Raw genomic sequence first — 21,263 nt, 5'->3', positions numbered from 1 at the left:
ATGTCCCTCGGGAAGTTCTGTGGAGGGTGCTTCGGAAGTACAGGGTGCTGAGCCAACTGATAAGAGCGGTTCGGGCCCTGTATCACCAATGCCAGAGTTTGGTCCGCATTTTCGGCAGTAAGTCGGATTCGTTCCCAGTGAGGGTTGGACTCCGCCAAGGCTGCCCGTTGTCACCGATTCTGTTCATAACTTTCATGGACAGAATTTCTGGGCGCAGCCGAGGCGTTGAGGGTGTCCGGTTTGGGGACCTCAGCATTGCGTCTCCGCTTTTTGCAGACGATGTGGTGCTGTTGGCTTCTTCAAGCCGTGATCTCCAGCTCTCACTGGAGCGGTTCACAGCCAAGTGTGAAGCAGTCAGGATGAAGGTCAGCACCTCCAAATCACAGTCCATGGTCCTCGGTTGGAAAAGGGTGGAATGCCCTCTCCGGATCGGGGATGAGATCCTGCCCCAAGTGGAGAGGTTCAATCTTGGGGTCTTGTTCACGAGTGAGGGCAGGATGGAGCACAAGATCGACAGGCGGATCGGTTCAGCGTCGGCAGTAATGCGGACTCTGTCCCGGTCCATCGTGGTGAAGAGAGAGCTAAGGTAAAAGGCAAAGCTCTCAATTTACCGGTCGATCTACGCCCCTACCCTCAACCCAGATAAAACTGAGATGTTGATAATTGGTCCTACTCGTTATCAACACTTATTTAAGGAAACCACTATAACTATAGATAACCGTACTATCACTCAGAGTGATACTGTAACTACCGTAATTTCCGGACTATAAGTCGCGTTTTTTTTTTCATAGTTTGGGTGGGGGGGCGACTTATACTCAGGAGAATATATGTTTTTCTTCCACAAATTTTTACTTGATCATTAAGACATCACTTAAAAGTATAGTTGACCACTTCCCATGTTATTTTTAGTATAGTTGATCACTTAACATGCTTTTATATCTTTATCTTGAACATATTCAAAACATAAAAAATAGAGAAAACATCAAATAAAGCAATTAACACTTTAAAACACCATATCCAAGTCCACTGTCTGTTTGCTCCTCTTATATTTATTATTATTATTTATTATTATTTGTTTATTTATCATTTATTCAACACTCTTATTTATTCATTGTTTATGCCTTCTTGGGTTTTTTGTGTTGCTTGTATGGATATGTGTACTATCTCACCGAGGGATAGTGGGAACGTAATTTCAATCTCTTTGTGTGTCTTGGTATATGAAAAAAAAATCGACAATAAAGCAGACTTTGTCTTTGATAAAACAACCAAATAAACAAAACAAAAAACTACATCTGAAAAAATATATATTTTCAGACGAAACTGGATGAGGGCGCTTTAAATTTCACCGTTGGCCGTGACTCATCAACTGGGTGGGCTTAAGAAAAATGGCACCAAAAAGAAAGTCATATTTTGCAAGTTACAAACTTCAAGTTGTAAAATATGCAGCTGAAAACAGTAATCGAGCAGCAGAAAGAAAGTTTGGAGAACCGTGATGTACCAATGGATTACTATTTCAAGTGACGTCAGTGGCACCGCGCGGCGCGATCCACATAAGGACGACCAGCATCATTAGCGGTGATCATTTCTAAGTGACACGGAGGACAAAGAGTTTAAAGGAATTAAGGATTTGGAGTGACATAGAAGGTTTGAAAAACTATTATGGCTTTTACGCACGCCCGGTCCTACTCTACTGAGTCGGGGGCCGGCGCTCGGTCGAGTGGCTGTCCGCGAACGGTGCATGGGGCTCGGACATGGCCATTACGCACGCCCGGTCCTCTGCCATGGAGCTATCGTCTCTGGAAGTCCACGCCGCCACACGCTTGGAACTTTGTTTTGTGGAATAAAGAGCCGTTTACCAAACCCACGTCTATCCTTGTACTTTGTTAACGCTACAATATAGTTATATACTAGATCTGTGGAATAAAGACGAGGCTGACGTCAGGGCGCACGCGCGGCGATGTTGACAAAGGACGAGGAATTTGATCGATGGATTTAATGGATTTAAAGTGCACGGATGGTTTGATAATATTGCTTATATTATAGTTATTTGAAATATAGTTTATCTATCGTTATATGAGCCTGTGGAATATTTTGAAGTGCAAGCGCCCTCAGCCGGGCGCACCCATTGTTAACAAAGAACGATCGATGGATTTAATGAATTGGAGTGACACCGATGGTTTTATAAACATGTTATTTATGTAATAGTTGTCCTAAATCACTCTATATGTTACGTCAGGCCCGTTCTCGGCTCCTCATTTGTGTTTGTCACGTTAGCATACCTATCATTTAGCCTGTTGCTATTGTATCGAACGAACGATGGATTTAATGAATTGGAGTGACACCGATGGTTTTATAAACATGTTATTCATGTAATAGTTGTCCTTAATCACTCTATATGTTACGTCAGGCCCGTTCTCAGCTCTTTGTTTGTGTTTGTCACGTTAGCATACCTATCGTTTAGCCTGTTGTTGCTATCGTTTAGCCTGTTGTTGCTCGTTCATGACTGTTTTTGGTGTGGGATTTTGTCGAATAAATTGCCCCCCAAAATGCGACTTATACTCCGGAGCGACTTATATATGTTTTTTTTCAATTTTTGGGGCATTTTATGGCTGGTGCGATTTATACTCCGGAGCGACTTCTTGTCCGGAAAATACGGTATGTTTTTTTTTTTTTCACTTTTTGGGGCATTTTATGGCTGGTGCGACTTATACTCCGGAGCGATTTATAGTCCGGAAAATCCGGTAATCTCGGGGTAATATTTGACCAAACGCTCTCCTTTCAAAAACACATTAAGAATATAACCAGGATTGCGTTTTTTCACCTTCGTAATATTGCTAAGATTCGTCCGATCCTCTCGACCGGGGATGCGGAAACTATTATACATGCGTTCGTCACGTCGCGCCTGGACCACTGTAATGTATTATTCTCTGGTCTTCCTAAATCCAGTATCAAAAGTCTACAGTTAGTGCCGCTGCGAGGCTGCTCTCACGGTCAAGAAAATTTGATCACATTACCCCAATATTAGCCAAATTACATTGGCTCCCGGTCCATTTAAGATGTGACTTCAAGGTTCTTCTACTAACCTATAAATCACTGCATGGCTTAGTGCCTTCATATTTCGTCGACCTAGTCGTTCCTTATGTTCCGTCTCGTAACCTTCGTTCGCAAAACTGGAGTCTTTTAGTTACACCGAGGGCCAAGAAAATGTCTGCAGGTTCTAGAGCTTTCTCTATTCGGGCTCCAGAGCTTTGGAATGCCCTACCAATGGATATTAGAACTACTACCTCAGTAGAAACATTTAAGACACGTTTAAAGACACATTTCTATGAGAAAGCCTTTAACTAACTTGGAGTGGCCGATTTGGCCGGAGTTTGTTTTGTTCTCTCCCTGGCTGGGGAGGGGGTTAGGTGGCGCAAAAGCTGATAGCGGCTGGCTGGATTCTCGGGGACCAATTCAAGATGAAGAAACTGCAGCTCAGCCTCCTTGAAGACACTGCCAGGACAATCGAGGGCACCTCCGACATCCATTTTTTCATTGATTTTCATATTATGTATTACTTGTGCCCTCTCTGCATCCATTACAACCTGGTGATCCTGAAAGGGGGATCCTTTCATCTGTGGTCCCTTCTCAAGGTTTCTCATTTTCCCCTGGCAGGGTTTTTTTGAGTTTTTCCTTGCCCTTTTGGGAGCTTATGATCAGGGGATGCTTTGAGAATAATTGTCAATTTTTGTCTATGTGAAGCCCTTTGAGACTGTTTGTGATTTAGGGCTATACAAATAAACTTGACTTGACTTGACTTGACCCTCACCTATAGTCACGAGCTATGGGTCATGACTTAAAGGACGAGATCCCGGATACAAGTGGCCGAAATGAGTTTCGTCCGCAGGGTGTCCGAGCTCTCCCTTAGAGGTGAGAAGCTCGGTCATCCGGGAGAGACTGGGCGTAGAGCCGCTGCTCCTCCACGTTGAGAGGAGCCAGATGAGGTGGCTCGCTCATCTCATCAGGATGCCTCCTGGACATCTCCTTGGGTAGGTGTTCCGGGCATGTCCCACCGGTAGGAGACCCCGTGGACGACCCAGGACGCGCTGGAGAGACGATGTCTCTCGGCTGGCCTGGGAGCGCCTTGGGATCCCCCAGGATGAGCTGGATAAAGTGGCTGGGGAGAGGGAAGTCTGGGAGTCCCTCCTAAAGCTGCTGCCCCCACGACCCAACCCCGGATAAGCGGAAGAAGATGGATGGATGGACGGATGGATAATAAAGCAAATGGATAATAATAGTAAATAATAAAGTGAACAGGGGTCACCAACACGGTGCCCGCGGGCACCAGGTCGCCTGTGAGGACAGCATGAGTCGCCTGCAGGACTGTTCTAAAATGAGCTCAAATAGCAGCACTTGTCAGTGAGCTGCATCTATTTATTTTACAGTCAAACCTCGGTTTCCAAACGTCCCGGTTCTCAAACAAATCGGAATTTGAACAAAAAATTCGAGATTTTTTGCTTCGGTTGTTGAACAAAATTCAGAGGTTGAACCTCGCGAGATGAGCCGGGAGGACCCGAGAAAACCCAACCACGCGGCCCGGATGCCGACTGACTCCGTTGTCATCGTATTTTCGTTACTTTGAGGATTGTATTAACCCAAAGAAAGCAAGTAGGAGCAGTAAAGCCATCCTAAAACACAAAGACGCTCTTAAAGCAATGCGACAGTGAGCGCCTGGCGCGCTGCGGTTGCGCGATCGGACCAAATTAAGCATCTTGCGCATTGAGGTCCAATTAAATTTTGGAAAGTACAACAGGACTTTAAAAGTATTTTCTAAATTCCAGCGACGGCTCTGTCACAATAATGCGACCAGCGCGGTGCAGTTGCGCGGTGGGCGACGCGCTACGGTTGCGCGTTCGGCGGTATGCTGCAGTTGCACCTTCCCCTGGAATCCTTCCACTAAAATGAGTGACCCGAGGAAAAGAAAGGTGGACACTGAGTGGCGAGTGTTTAAAAAAAAAAAACAAGGACAATTTGGCTCGACCTACGTGTGTGAGCAGACATTCCGCCACATGAACGTCAACAAAGCCCGTCACAGCTCTAGGTTAACAGACCGACACCTCGGCTCCATCCTAAGAATTACCACAACAAATTTTACTCCAGACCATGATGCACTACCAATAAAGGGAGACCAACATAACTATTGATTTCTCTATTACTTTATTTAGAAGTATTCTTTCACTGATTCTTCAAGATTATGTATTTGGTCAGAATGTTTGCTGTTTGATGTGATTTTGCCTCATTAGATAAACATATTTCATAAATCTGACCTACAGGCGCTGAAGTAATGGAAACTATTATTCATAATAACAGTGCAGGAATTGACCAAAATTACTGGTTCACTAAAACATTTGAAAGCTAAAGACATTCATAGAATAGACTCTCATCTCTTAAAGAGTTCTCTGTAGTATAATGTACATCATTACTAACTAACTAACTAACTAACTAACTAACTAACTAACTAACTAACTAACTAACTAACTAACTAACTAACTAACTAACTAACTAACTAACTGACAACAGAGTTATCCTATCATCCTGGAAACTGGCCACAGTCACCTCAATCTTTAAGTCTGGTTACAGTTCAAATATATCAAATTATTGACCAGTTTCCAAGATTGTTGAGAGATGGGTAGCAAATATTGTAGGTAAACATTTAATTAATAGTCCCTTTAATATATATGCTGTACAATTTGGTTTCAGAGCAAACCACGGCACTGAATAAGCAAACAGCTTCTTTATAGAAAAAGTAAAAAGTAAATCGGAAATATGTGTAGGTGCATTGTTCCTTGACTTTAAAAAGGCTTTCTGCACTGTTAACTAATACATTCTTTAAAAACACTAATTGACTTAAATTTCTCACCAGAGGGAATCCAGTGTCTTAAATCAGAGGTCACCAACCCCCGATCCGCGGACCGGTACCGCTCCGTGGGCCGCCAAGCCGCACAGAAAAAAAATATATATATATATATCGATGATCAATTAATTCAGGTCAAGATGCTCGTCCCGGTCACGTGACATGTTTTCCCAGTCGAGCCCGCAAAGCTAGCAAAAATGAGTAAGAATTTATTTTGGAAAATATAAAAAAAAAAAGGCGACTCTCTCCCAATTACATCCGTCGGTTCAGGTCAAGACGCTCGTCTCGGTCACGTGACATGTCACCTCAGCCAAGCCCGCGAAGCAAGCAAATACGTATGAGCAAGAAACAGAGATGTTTGGAAAGCTTCTTCGGAAAGGAAAAAAAGCCCAATGAGGAGACGGAAAAAGAAGAGGTTACGACTTCTAAGAAAAGGAAACCTGCATTTAAAAGAACATGGAATAATGTGAATTTTCAAATGGATGCAGATGGTGCTGTGTTATTAATGTGTATGTATGCTTTATTTGTAAAGTGCTACATGGATTAGCCCCACCTTCATTGTCCTTCCTGAGAAACAGGGCCTCCTCCAGAGGAGACTGTGAGGTTCCCCTGTCGATTCCGTAACACGTTTTTGACTGAAAACCCGTCCTAGGAGGCTTACTCCATTGTTCACAGGTGGAACTTTGATGCCTTTGATGTCGATCACAACATATCATTAAACCGCCTTGGTTTTTCGGGGTCAACACTCTTGGTTTAGTTCTTATCTCTCAGAGAAGACCCATCACATCCATGGATCTTCTGATCTTAATGTTAAAGGTGGTGTACCATAAGGATTGGTACATTGACCTCTACTGTCCAGTATGTGTATGCTGTTGCTTGGTGACATTATACAGAGTTTGGCAAAATCATCTGACACGTTTTTGGGTTAAAAAAAACACAAATAAAGTAAAGAAACAAAAATGTGTTTTTATTTTTGAAAAGTACATATAACGCCATTTTGTTTCATTTGGTTTTAAAAATTAAATCAGTCAAATGCAAGCCGTTATTGTCCACACACTGTCGAAGGCATTCATGAAAGTTGTCCATACCTCGGCGGATCATTTCATGGGGAATGGCAGCAATTTCTTTCTTTTTCGTTTCAGTGCTGATCCACTGGCTCTGAAGTTAGTAACCCATAACAAGATCGTGTTTCGAGCAGGTACGCGATCATGTCTACGAAGTCTGAAGCGCAAACGGAACGCTCATTGTGTTGCAGTTACAGATTCGTTCTTGATAAACGTTTCCACAATGAAAGCGCAACGCTCACCGGTCCAATTCATGTTCGCAACTGAAATGAAACAAAATTACATAATTTTAATTACATTATATAACGAAGATGAAATTTAACGAAACAAAACAAAACGTCATTATCCGTATGTACTTTTCGAACATAAAAAAAAGTTTTTGTTTCTTTAGTTTATTTCCATTTTATTAAACCTACAAATATGTCAGATCATATTGCCGGACCCTGTACATAAATATAACATTAGTTTCCATTGTTATGTGGACGACACCCATTGTATGCCGTTAGAAATGAGAAATACGCGGGATTGCTGTAATATTGAGGCATGTCTTGCTGAGATTAAACAATTGATGTCTCTCGATTTCTTCTTAACCCAGATAAACCCAAAACGTTGATAATTGACCCTGCTTGTCATCAGCACCTATTTAGGGACACCACTGTAAATCTTGATAAATGTACTATTACCTAAAGTGATTCTGTAATGAATATTGGTATATCATTTGAGCATACTCTCTCCTTTCAAAAACACATTTAGACCATGACTAGAACTGTGTTTTTTCACCTCTGCAAGAGTGCTACAATCCATCCCATTCTTTGAACACGTGATGCAAAAATTATGCGTTTAATACGTCGCACCTAGATTGTTTTATTTTCCGGTTTCCCTATGTCTAGTATCGTCCTTGGTGGCCCTCGTGATTGTCCTCGTTCTTCTCCCGCTCCTTGGTTTGTTTTCTCCAGATGGCGCCAGTCCCTGCATTTATGATACCCTCACCCTTTCCCCATTGGTTCTTCCCAACATCAGCTCTTTTTATCATTTTGTACCTGTTTTGACGGACTATTATGCTTTGTTTCTAATGTCCTTGCTATCACTATCATCCCTCATGCCCAAGCTCATTGTCTCACATTCTGTGCAAACATTAATTTTCTCTCTCCAACTTCAAAATGCCACATAGCGTTGTTGTTAATTGTACCAAAACCTCTGGCAGTACAAACAAACATCAAGCAGTTCAAGAAAATATCAGGCAGTAGTTAGTGTGAAGGCGAAGGCTTATGTTATTCTACGCCATTCACTTTATTATTAGTGTGAAGGCGAAGGCCTTCACACTTATATTATTCTACAATATTCACTTTTTCTTTGGATTGTTTTATATTGTGTGTTCTATGTGCCCTCTCTGCATCCATAGCAGCCAGGTCATCCTGGAAGGGGGATTCTCCCATCTGTGGTCCCTTCTCAAGGTTTCTCATTTTTCCCCAAGTAGGGTTTTTTTGAGTTTTTCCTTGCCCTCCTGTGAGTTTAAGATCAGGGGATGTTCGAGAATAATTGTTAATTTTTTGTATATGTGAAGCCCTTTGAGACTTGCCTGTGATTTAGGGCTATACAAAATAAACTTGACTTATTAGTGTGAAGGTAAAGGCCTTCACACTTATGTTATTCTACACCAGGGGTGTCAGACTCATTTTTTTTCGCGAGCTGCATTGTAGTCATAGCTTCTTTCGGAGGGCCATTATGACTGTCAACCCAAATAAATGTATGAGCACCTCATATTATATGCAGTAAAAGCTTCAAAACAAACTGACAAATAACTCATTTTCAAATCAGATGAGTAAAAACTGGTCAAATATTTAAAAAATATATATTTTAAAAGTGAAGACAATTTGCAATTCTAATAATGACACAAATTTGAAGCACAATTTGTCTTCGCGGGCCACATAAAATGTGGCGGGCCGTATCTGGGCCCCCGGGCCTTGAGTTTGACGCGTGTGTTCTACACCATTCACTTTATTAGTGTGAAGGTGACGCCACACCATTCACTTTATTATACTTATTATTATATTATTTCATTTTCACTTTTCTGTCCTTCTATTCCTTCCACATAATTCATCCGATTCACTCCATTCCACTTTTGACGTATTCCAAATATTCATGTGATGACCGCTTGCATTTTTCTCATTCCAAAAACTTTTTGCAAAGAGGGCCAGATTTGATAAGCTGAACGGGCCCGAGGCAATAGTTTTTTCGGACATTTTTTATCTACAAAAATTTCATGCAAATACACACTGTTATGAAACAAATTTCATTATCACAATTGTCTTTATTTTTCAAATGAGAAAATAACCAAATATAAGCCACTCAGGCAGATGTGAACAACTCTATAAACACACATTCTTCCATACATTCATATCTGAAGAGTCAGATAACATTGAACAAACTGTATGAAATACCTTAAATTTACATGAGTTCAAAACATTTTAAACGGGAGTTATAAGTACCGTATTTTTCGGACTATAAGTCGCGATTTTATTTCCATAGTTTGTGTGGGGGGGGCTTCTTATACTCAGGAACGACTTATGTGAATTTTTTCACAAATTTTTACTTGATCATTAACACATTACTTAATTACGAGTATAGTTGATCACTTCACATGTTATTTCACTTTAAACCGCATGAGGGTGCACAGTGGAATAATTGGAGCCTCATTGACAATGAGTTCCATTCACTGACTTCCGAAGTCAGGAGATTTAATGATTTGGAGTGACACAGATGATTCGATAAACTTGTTATTTATGTCATAGTTATTTTATGCCATAGTTTGTTTAGAGTAGCAACATGTATGTTGTTAGATTTCAGTAATTTCCGATTGTCTAGGGAGGCCGTGAAGGCAGCAGGGGGGGGGGGGGGGGGGGGCAGAGCGATCCAGGGCGCTTGCGTGTGTTGGCTCATATGTTGAACGCTTGATTTGTGAAATAAAGAGCCGGTTACCAAACCCACGTCTTGCCTGGCACTTTGGTAAAACTACAATATAGTTATATACTAGATCTGTGAAATAATTGGGGCTGCAGCTGATGACGAGGCTGATGACGAGGCTGACGTCAGCGGCGCATGTGGGTCCGGAATCGACAGCTGGGTTTTGTTTTGTTTTTGACACAGAGAATGAATATTCTGGTGGATTTAATGATTTGGAGTGACACGGATGGTTCATTAAAATTATTGTTTATATTGCATTCATTTGATATATCCAGTCTGACGTCAGCAGCCCACGTAGTCCGGCGTCAACAGTTGTGTATTTTTCTTTTTTTTTTTTTTTACACAGAGGATAAATATTCCGATGGATTTAATGATTTAGAGTGTCACGGATGGTTTGTTAAAATTGTTCTTTATATTACATTTATTTGATATATCTAGTCTCACGTCAGCAGCACACGTAGTCTTTGTGTGTGTGTGTGTGTGTGTGTGTGTGTGTGTGTGTGTGTGTGTGTGTGTGTGTGTGTGTGTGTGTGTGTGTGTGTGTGTGTGTGTGTGTGTGTGTGTGTGTGTGTGTGTGTGTGTGTGTGTGTGTGTGTGTGTGTGTGTGTGTGTGTGTGTGTGTGTGTGTGTGTGTGTGTGTGTGTGTGTGTGTGTGTGTGTGTGTGTGTGTGTGTGTGTGTGTGTGTGTGTGTGTGTGTGTGTGTGTGTGTGTGTGTGTGTGTGTGTGTGTGTGTGTGTGTGTGTGTGTGTGTGTGTGTGTGTGTGTGTGTGTGTGTGTGTGTGCGCATTTGAATAAGTGTTAGTTACATCAGGTCCGTTCTCAGCTTCTCGTTTGTGTTTGTCACGTTAGCATACCGTATCGTTAGCCTGTTGTTTTTGGTTCATGTCTGTTTTTGGTGTTGGATTTTGTCGAGTAAATTTCCCCCAAAATGCGACTTATACTCCAGTGCGACTTACTATATATGTTTTTTTCCTCCATATTGTGCATTTTATGGCTGATGCAACTTGTATTCCGGAGCCACTTTTAGTCTGAAAAATACGGTAATGCAAAGTTGTCTGTTATTATTAAAACTTAAAAAAAGTGAGTTGGCTCGGTGGAACACTGGTTAGCACGACCGCCTCGTAGTTAGGAGGGTGCGTGTTAAGGTTGATCGATATATGTTAGGGTTGATAGATCAGTTTGATCCTATGCTTATGTTGGAATGTAACCTGTAATAAATAACCTAGCTAGATTAGTTTTATGCTTATGTTGGAATGTAACCTGTAATAAATAACCTAGCTTGTCCTGTCTTACACAAAGTCATAAAACCCCCCCTGATATGCTTTGACCAGAGGTCAGGGGTTTCAACTCCATCCTGTCCACTCTCACCCCCACCCTGTTTCTCTCAATAAAAATGCTCTTGCAAGAGGCCTGAGTCAGACCTCATTCGATCATCGCTGTACGCACAGCAACGAATGACTCTCCATTTGCAAGTGCTTAAAAACGGCATACTGTCTCCCGTGTGGTTCTTGTAAAAATAAGTTAGAGTGAGCACCACTCTAACAGTGCGGATCCGATTCCACCTCCAGCCCTCCCTGTGTGGAGTTTGCATGTTCTCCCGGGCCCGTGTGAGTTTTCTCCGGGCACTCCAGTTTCCTCCCACATCCCAAAAAACATGCTTGGTAGGCCGATTGAGCACTCCAAATTGTCCCTAGGTGTGAGTGTGAGTGTGAATGGTTCGTCCCTGCGATTGGCTGGCAACCAGTTCAGGGTGTCCCCCGCCTACTGCCCGATGACTGCTGGGATAGGCTCCAGCATGCCTGCGACCCCCGTGGAGACAAGCGGTATAGATAATGGATGGATGGATGGATGGATAGATAAAACAAGTGAATTTTGCTCTTGCCATTTACAATATCTTTCAGAAAGTAATAGTTTGTGTCACGTCTACAGGTTTATAACATCAATAACATTGACAGTATTAACATGGCCACTTTGTAGCTTACTTTAGTAATATTTACTTTTGATTTACAGCCCCACGTGTAGAATCACTGTTGTGATGCCAGTTCAGCTTGGAGCTGCTTTACTTTATCGCAGTCACTCCCTGTTAGCTTGTCGTATGTGTTAGCATGTTTAGTCTGATAGTGTCTCTTTAGGTTGAAATCTTTAAACAAGGCAACCGTCTCTTTACAATTTCGACAAACACAATTGCCTTGATTTTCAGTGAAGTATCGTAATTCCCATTTCTCTTGAAATCAACGGCCCTCAATGTCAACTTTCCTCATTTTCTTTGCAGTTGCCATGGCAAAAATGAGCGAAGAGGGAAGGTGCTGCCACCTTTTGGTAATAGGAGAAATTACAGTTTCAAGATTCATGATTTTTTTTTTTTAATTCAGTTTGGCAGTGCAGGCGGGCCATAAATAATACAATATAAGAACGAAGCTGCGGGCCGTATGAAATCTGACCGGGGCCGGATTTTGCCCTCGGACCAGACTTCGGACATGACTGGACTAAGCAGTGTCGCTAGCTCGTGTATTTTGTGCCGGTTCTCTCTTTAATGCTCGCTATGCTAATAGTGATTACCAGGAGGGTGCCTTATCAGTTTAACTACCGTAATTTTTGGACTATAAGTCGCTCCAGAGTACAAGTCGCACCAGCCATAAAATGCCCCCAAAAGTGAAAAAAAACATATAAATAATACATTATAAGAACGAAGCTGCGGGTCGTTTGAAATCTGACCGGGGATTTGGCCCTCGGGCCAGAATTCGGACATGGTTGGACTAAGCAGTGTCGCTAGCTCGTGTATTTTGTGCCGGTTCTCTCTTTAATGCTCGCTATGCTAATATTGATTACCAGGAGGGTGCCTTATCAGTTTAACTACCGTAATTTTTGGGCTATAAGTTGCTCCGGAGTATAAGTCGCACCAGCCATAAAATGCCCCAAAAAGTGGGAAAAAAAACATATATAAGTCGCTCCGGAGTATGAGTCACATTTTGGGGGACAATTTATTCCACAAAATCCCACACCAAGAACAGTCATGAATGAGCAACAACAGGCTAAACGATAGCAACAACAGGCTAAACGATAGGTATGCTAACGTGACAAACACAAACAAAGAGCTGATAACGGGCCTGACGTAACATATAGACCAGGCATGTCAAACTCAGTTTGGCTCTGGGGCCGGATCCAGACTTTCTGTTCTCAGGTGGGCCGGATCACTAAAAGAATGTCAACTCCAAATATTTTGCTTTGTTTTTCAGTACTATGCTTTATCATTCAGCCTACATTTGTAGCCTACCCTACATATTATAATCACGGATGACAAGGAATCTTTTCTAAGCACAACACATTTTTTCCACAAACAATGAAAAAAAAAGATTTCATGGTTCACTGGTTTATTTTAACAGTGAAGTGAATGCAGTTTTACACCTGAACCAACTCACCACACTTAACAAACTCAAGTGGGAGCTATAAAAAAAAAAATATTCTCGCCTTAATTGTCGTACTGCTTTGAAATAAATAAAAAAAGAAATACAAAATAAAATATACTACATCCGATCAAACTACTAGGCTGGGCCTACTGAAGCTGAGAATATACTGCACAATATTAACTGTCTTTAATATGAAACCAGATTAATCTTATTTTTAATGATCTGTATTAATGAGTGCAAACAAATTTTGTGTCATCACTCTTTTTTTCTCTTTCACTGCACTCCTGCAGTCTACTTGCTGCTGCTGACTCCTGAAACTTGGGATCTTTTTGCCTTCACAAGTGTATCAATATTGGGTGTCAAATCCTGAGTAGCAGCACATTTAACAATATCATTCAAGTGTTTATTTGTTAACCTTGAGCGCTGCTTTGTTTTAGTGTTGTTCATTACGGAAAAAAACTGTTCACAAAGATAAGTAGTCCCAAACATGGATAGAACGTTTGCAGCCACGGCTGTTAATTTGGGGTAACCTGGCATAAGATATTGATAAAACGTATCCAATCCCACGGACCCAAATTTATCCTTGATAGCGGAATCGCACTGCAAGTCAATAAGCTCGAGTTGAATGTCAGCTGGCATATCAGAAGGCTTAACTATAAATGGCGAGCGAAAAAAGCCAAATTTGTTCTCAAGTTCACTGAATACCTGAAACCTCTGCTCAAACTCTCGCAGCAAATCTGTTATGTTGTCTTTATATTTTTTCAAATCATTATCGGGACGGTCCGGTGCCTCCGGACGAACAGCTGTGAGACAAGAGAAATGCGCAGAGTCACCGCTGGATATCTGCGTCTCCCACAGTGACAGTTTCATCTTGAACGCACTTATGCTGTCGTAATATTGAGTGACAGCTCTGTTTCGGCCCTGCAATGTAGTGTTAAGTGTGTTCAAGTGTTGTGTAATATCAGTCATAAATGCAAGATCCTGCACCCATTCCTTGCATTTAAGTTCCTTTACTGGGCGTCCCTTCTTCTCCATAAACTGTCCAATTTCCCCTCGTAGCTCAAAGAAGCGCTTGAGTACTGCACATCTGCTTAACCACCGCACATCAGTATGGTATGGTAGACCAGCATGAATGTCATTATCACGGAGAAATGTGTCAAACTGACGGTGATTTAGACCGCGCGCTCTGATGAAATTGACAGTTTTCACAACCAATCTCATAACATGGTCCATTTTCAGTGTTTTGCAACATAACGCCTCCTGATGCAAAATACAGTGAAATGTCCAAAAGTCTTGTCCTCCATTTGCGGTCTGTACTTTGTCACGAAATTTTGTAGCAACGCCTGCCTTTCTCCCGACCATTGATGGCGCACCGTCGGTAGCCAGGCTCACGGAACGCGACCAGTCCGCTCCCGCCCTGTCCAGCGCTCCAACGAGAGCGCTGAAAATGTCGTCTGCTGTTGTGGTGTCATTCATGGGTACCAATTCAAGCAGCTCCTCGGTGATGGTCAAAGTTTCATCAACACCTCTAATAAATATGGCCAGTTGAGCATGTCTGTGACATCGGTCCTCATCTATTGCAATTGAAAATGCGATAAATGACTTGATTTTCTCTTCCATTTGGCGCGTCAAGTCACTTGAGAGTTCTGTCACCCGATCTACGACAGTGTTCCTCGTCAGACTAATTTTGGCAAAGGCAGGTCGCTTTTCAGAGCACGCGACTTCCGCAGCCTTCAACATGCATGTTTTCACAAACTCCCCATCAGAAAATGGCTTGGATGCCTGCACCAGCTCGTTAGCAATAATGTAGCTTACAGCCCCATCAGTGATATTGCGGCTGCGCGTAAAAGTAGACTGCTGTTTCTTCAGACCAGCCACCAATTTGTTTATCTCGTCTTTCCTTATTTGTCCTTTCAAGTGGTCATACTTGTCTTTATGATGAGTCTCATAGTGGCGCCGAATATTAAACTCTGTGCTGCAACTTGCTGACTACATACCAAGCACACTGGTTTTGCATACACTTCTGTGAATAAATAATGCTCAGTCCATTTTTCCTTGAAAACTCAGCACTGCGTGTCCACTTTTCTTCTTTTTGACAGTGCCATTTTGGGAAGGGTGTGTTGACTGATAACTTGTGGTGAATTGTGAAGCAAGATTTACGGTTTAGTTTTAGTACTAACTCGTGTCAATGCCGCTGGACGTGAGCTCTTTTACACATTTACTGCCCTCCCGTGGCCGGAGGGAGCACTTGGTTTGTATTTATTTAAAAAAAAAACATAACTTTTGATGGAAATGAGCTAGAGACTCGCTTCTTTTTTTGACATACTCAGAAATTTATGCCATGCCGGATTAAATGATCCAACAGGCCGGATCCGGCCCGCAGGCCGTATGTTTGACATGCCTGATAGTTATTAAAGACAACTATTACATAAATAACATGTTTATAAAACCGTCTGTGTCACTCCAATTCATTAAATCCATCGATTGTTCGATACAATAGCAACAACAGGCTAAACGATAGGTATGCTAACGTGACAAACACAAACAAAGAGCTGAGAATGGGCCTGACGTAACATATAGAGTTATTAAAGACAACTATTACATAAATAACACGTTTATAAAACCATCGGTGTCACTCCATTCATTAAATCGTTCTTTGTCAACAATGGGTGCGCGTGGCTGACAGCGCTTGCAATTCAAAATATTCCACATGCCCTTATTACGATATATAAATTATTTTTCAGATAACTATTATATAAGCAATATTATCAAACCATCTGTGCACTTTAAATCATTAAATCCATCGATCAAATTCCTCGTCCTTTGTCAACAATGCCGCGCGTGCGTCCTGACGTCAGCCTCATCGTTATTCCACAGATCTAATAGCCATAATAGTTTTTCAAACCTTCTATGTCACTCCAAATCCTTAATTCCTTCAATCTCTGCGTCCTCCGTGTCACTTACAAACAAAGCCGGTAGTACGTACGTGGGTACGTTTGTCCTTTATGTAAACAAGCGCCGCGCCGTGCCACTGTGGTCACTTGAAATTCAAATTACAGTAATGCTTTGGTACATCACGGTTCTCCAAACTTTCTTTCTGCTGCTTGATTACTGTTTTCGGCTGCATGTTTTACAACTTGAAGTTTGTTACCTGCAAAATATGAGTTTCTTTTTGGTGCCATTTTTCTTAAGCCCTTCCCATTTAGAGCGCCCTCATCCAGTTTCGTCTGAAAATATATTTTTTTTCAGATGTAGTTTTTTTGTTTTGTTTATTTGGTTGTTTCATCAGTCATTTCTTCATATGCCAAGACACACAAAGAGATCGAAATTACGTTTCCACTATCCCACGGTGACAAGACATAGTACACAATACACGTACAAGTAAACAACACAAAAAAAAACAAGAAGGCACAAACAATGAATAAATAAGAGTGATGAATAAATAATAAATAAACAAATAACATAATAAATATAAGAGGAGCAAAAATGGAGCAAGTGTGCATACAGCAGACAGTGGACTTGGATATGGCGCTTTAAAGTGTTAATTGCTTTATTTGATTTTTTCTCTATTTTTTATGTTTTGAATATGTTCAAGATAAAGATATAAAAGCATGTGAAGTGATCAACTATACTAAAAATAACATGTGAAGTGGTCAACTATACTTTTAAGTAAGTGATGTGTTAATGATCAAGTAAAAATTTGTGAAAAAAACATATATATATATATATAAGTCGCTCCTGAGTATAAGTTGCCCCCCCACCCAAACTATGAAAAAAAAACGCGACTTATAGTCCGAAAATTACGGTATTTAACGTATGCCAGAAATATCGAGACACAGCTGTGGAGCCTTCTCTGCGAGATTGCTGAAGAAGGTCGAACTCCCTCCTCCAAGGTCCCTATTCTTATACTACTGCTGCAAGGAGGTGGTTCTGCAGAGCCTGTGTGATAATGTGTGACATTTCCGTCTTAACTGAGATCATCTTCTACGTATGTGCAAATAGTGTGATAGAGAAGGGAAAGCCAGTGAAAGCAAGAGAAATGTCACAGCAAGATAACGGCATAAGCTCAAGCTACCTAGCTAATCACGTGCCAAAGAGGCCTTCTAACAAGGTTTCACCAAGTTCTATTCCTTTTGTAGCTGCTCGTAACGCTAGTCGCTGGAAAAAACATGACTTTATGGTGGCTGCGATGCTATTTGTGGTGACGTGATCAACACCCAGGTGTTTGGCTGCCAAGAATGGCTGAGAATAATGGAGTGGCCACACAAAATATTGAAACTTATGGGCATTTGTAACCCAGTGCTTGAATTCAACTACTTTAAGCACTTTACCACTTTCCGCAATGCTATTTTTGATGACGTGATCAACGTCCAGATGTTCGGCTACCGAGAATGGCTGAAAATAATTGAATGGCTACACAAAATATGTCTTTACTTTGTAACCCAGTGCTCGAATTCAACTATTGCAAATTCCTTCCCACTTTTCAATATAATAGCCACGATGCTATTTCTGGTGACATGAGCAACGTATGGATGTTTGGCTGCTTAGAATAGCTGAAAAGAATGGCCACACAAAATATTGACACTTTTGGGCATTTGTGTGTGCTTGAAATCAACAACTGCAAACTCTTTACCCCTTCTCAATATGGCGACCACATTGCTATTGGTGGTGACATGATTAACACTCAGATGTTCGTCTGAGAGAATGTCGGAAAATAATGATGTCCGCACAAAATATTAACGCAAGGGTTTACTCACTTTTTTTGGGAACTATTTTGACATTATTGGCTGTGTGTTAAATCATTTTGAGGGTAAATCAACTTCTTTGGGTGGACTGTTTGCTGATTACATTGCATTTTTAGCAAAGTGTCATTTCCTCAATGTTATCCCGAGAAAATATTTAATTTGATATTAGCAAAAATGTGAGGTCATACTCTCTTTTGAGGAATAATGTATATGTATGTATGTGCCAAAATGCTGTCTTGCGATCTTTTGACTTTTTGTATGTATTTTAGTTGGAGGATGAACGTGCTGAAATGGAGAGAAGGCTAATCAGTATGAAGGACCAGTACGAGTCACTTCAAGCACATTATGCCTTTAACAAACAGCAGTTGCAACGTATGAAGGTACAGTACCATATTTAATATAACCGATGCTCGTGTCTGGTATCCTTTGAGATTTTATTTATTTATTTTGGGATTTTGGATCACATACGTTATATTGTCTAACTAGCGATATTCTTTAATCAGGAATAAAAAAAATATTTTTTTTGGGTGACATTTTTGCTGTCAAAGAAGTGTCCTTGTTTATGCTGTGGTTTTCTTCCCAAAACATGTTAGGGTTAATTTCTAGTCTTAATCAACAGGAAGAGGAATTTCATGTTCCGTACCTGGCTAGTTACTCATAGAATTAATGGAGATTTTTTGTTCAAGACTGTCTTGACTGTTTCCTCACACAGCACAAGCGTGCATCCTGCATTGGATGTTCATTTGATGATCTGACAAACTTTTCAGGCTGCATTTGTACATTTCACCATGCAGATACAGTAAAATTACAGCAAAATAAGTTTTAATAAGTCTGTTTATATTATCAGGCATGCCTTAACACAAAAGCTGATTTAACATTTTTTTTCTCCTTCACTCCAAAATGATCCCAGTGCAGCTGCTGCTCAGGGACATCCTTGGCAAGTGGTGATAAGGACTGCATATGACTATATATATATATATAAAAAAAAAAAAAAAACTTTTCCTCACCCCCCGTGGGTGGTCTCTTTTTCCCTTCAAGCTCGGGTCCTCTACCAGAGGCCTGGGAGCTTGAGGGTTCTACGCAGTATCTTTGCTGTTCCTAGTACTGCACTTTTCTGGACTGAGATGTCAGATGTTTTTCCTGGGATCTGTTTCAGCCACTCCTCCAGTTTGGGGGTTACTGCCCCTAGTGCTCCAATGACCACAGGTACCACTGAAGTCTTAACTCTCCAGGTCTTCTCCAGCTCTTCTCTGAGCCCTTGATATTTCTCAAGTTTCTCATGTTCCTTTTTCCTAATGTTACCATCATTTGGGATGGCTATGTCAACCACAACGGCTTTCCTCTGCTCTTTGTCCACCACCACAATGTCCGGTTGGTTCGCCATTACCATTCTGTCTGTCTGGATCTGGAAGTCCCAGAGGATCTTGGCTTGGTCATTCTCTACCACCTTTGGAGGTGTTTCCCACTTGGATCTTGGGACTTCCAGTCCATACTCTGCACAGATGTTCCTGTACACGATTCCAGCTACTTGGTTATGGCGCTCCATGTATGTTTTACCTGCCAGCATCTTACACCCTGCAGTTATGTGCTGGATTGTCTCAGGACCTTCTTTGCACAATCTACACCTGGGGTCTTGTCTGGTGTGGTAGATTTGGGCCTCTATTGCTCTGGTGCTCAAGGCCTGTTCTTGTGCAGCCAGGATCAGTGCCTCTGTGCTGTCCTTCAGACCAGCTCTTTCTAGCCATTGGTAGGATTTCTGGATATCAGCTACTTCAGCTATGTTTCGGTGGTACATCCCATGTAGGGGCTTGTCCTCCCATGATGGTCCCTCCAGCACCTCATCTTCCTTTGATGCCCATTGTCTGAGACATTCACTGAGCACGTGATCCGTTGAGGCCTTATCCCTGATGTACTTATGGATCTTGGATGTTTCATCTTGGATAGTTGCTCTCACGCTCGCTAGTCCTCGGCCTCCTTCTTTACGGCTAGTGTACAGTCTCAGGGTGCTGGACTTGGGATGGAACCCTCCATGCATGGTTAGGAGCTTCCGTGTCTTGATATCTGTGGTCTGTATATCTTCCTTTGGCCACCGTATGATTCCTGCAGGGTATCTGATTACTGGTAGGGCATAGCTGTTAATGGCTAGGGACTTGTTCTTGCCATTGAGCTGACTTCTTAGGACTTGCCTTACTCGATGGAGGTATTTGGCTGTGGCTGCTTTCCTTGTTTCCTCGTCAAGGTTGCCATTTGCCTGTGGAATTCCAAGGTATTTGTAGCTGTCCTCAATGTCTGCTATTGTTCCTTCTGGGAGTGAGACCCCCTCTGTGTGGATTACCTTTCCTCTTTTAGTCACCATGCGGCCACATTTCTCAAGTCCGAATGACATTCCGATGTCAGAGCTGTAGATCCTGGTAGTGTGGATCAGGGAGTCAATGTGCCGCTCGTTCTTAGCGTACAGCTTTATGTCATCCATGTAGAGGAGGTGGCTGATGGTGGCCCCATTCCTGAGTTGGTATCCATAGCCCGTCTTGTTGATTATTTGGCTGAGGGGGTTCAGTCCTATACAGAACAGCATTGGGGACAGAGCGTCTCCTTGGTATATACCACATTTGATGGTCACGTGTGCAAGGGGCTTGCCATTGGCTTCAAGTGTGGTTTTCCACTGTTTCATCGAGTTGGCGATGAAGGTTCTCAGAGTCCCATTGATGTTGTACAGCCTCAAGCATTCAGTGATCCAAGTATGTGGCATTGAGTCATATGCTTTCTTGTAATCAATCCAGGCAGTGCTCAGGTTGGTACGTCTAGTTCTGCAGTCTTGGGTGACTGTTCTATCCACCAGGAGTTGATGTTTTGCTCCTCTGGTATTTTTACCAATCCCTTTCTGAGCAGTGCTCATGTATTGATCCATGTGCCCGCTGATCTTATCTGATATTATGCCCGACATCAGCTTCCATGTTGTGGAGAGGCAGGTGATTGGCCGGTAGTTGGATGGGACTGTACCCTTTGATGGATCCTTCTGGATCAGGATTGTACGCCCTTGGGTTAGCCATTCAGGGTGAGTCCCATCCCTTAGCAGCTGGTTCATTTGTGCTGCCAGGCGCTCATGGAGAGTTTCTTGAGCCAGTAGCTGTGGATCATGTCAGGGCCTGGTGCTGTCCAGTTTTTCATTCCTGAGACTCTTCTCTGGAT

General features: G+C 42.0%; 1 protein-coding gene across 5 annotated transcripts in view; it reads left to right on the top strand.

Annotated features, from left to right (window-relative positions):
* spdl1 (spindle apparatus coiled-coil protein 1) overlaps positions 1 to 21,263 on the top strand; it is a 192,484-nt gene that overhangs the window by 57,259 nt on the left and 113,962 nt on the right. For all 5 annotated transcript variants that reach the window (XM_088390585.1, XM_088390601.1, XM_088390568.1 and 2 more), the window contains one exon: positions 18,344 to 18,454. In XM_088390585.1, coding sequence (XP_088246711.1) covers positions 18,344 to 18,454 — 111 coding nt within the window. The remainder of the gene's footprint in view (positions 1 to 18,343; positions 18,455 to 21,263) is intronic.

This window comes from Syngnathus floridae, chromosome 1 (assembly GCF_059516105.1).
Source record: "Syngnathus floridae isolate MCC-2025c chromosome 1, RoL_Sflo_1.0, whole genome shotgun sequence".
Taxonomy (NCBI): Eukaryota; Metazoa; Chordata; class Actinopteri; order Syngnathiformes; family Syngnathidae; genus Syngnathus; species Syngnathus floridae.
Note: the sequence above shows the minus strand (reverse complement) of the source record. Positions and strands in the feature narration are given on the sequence as shown.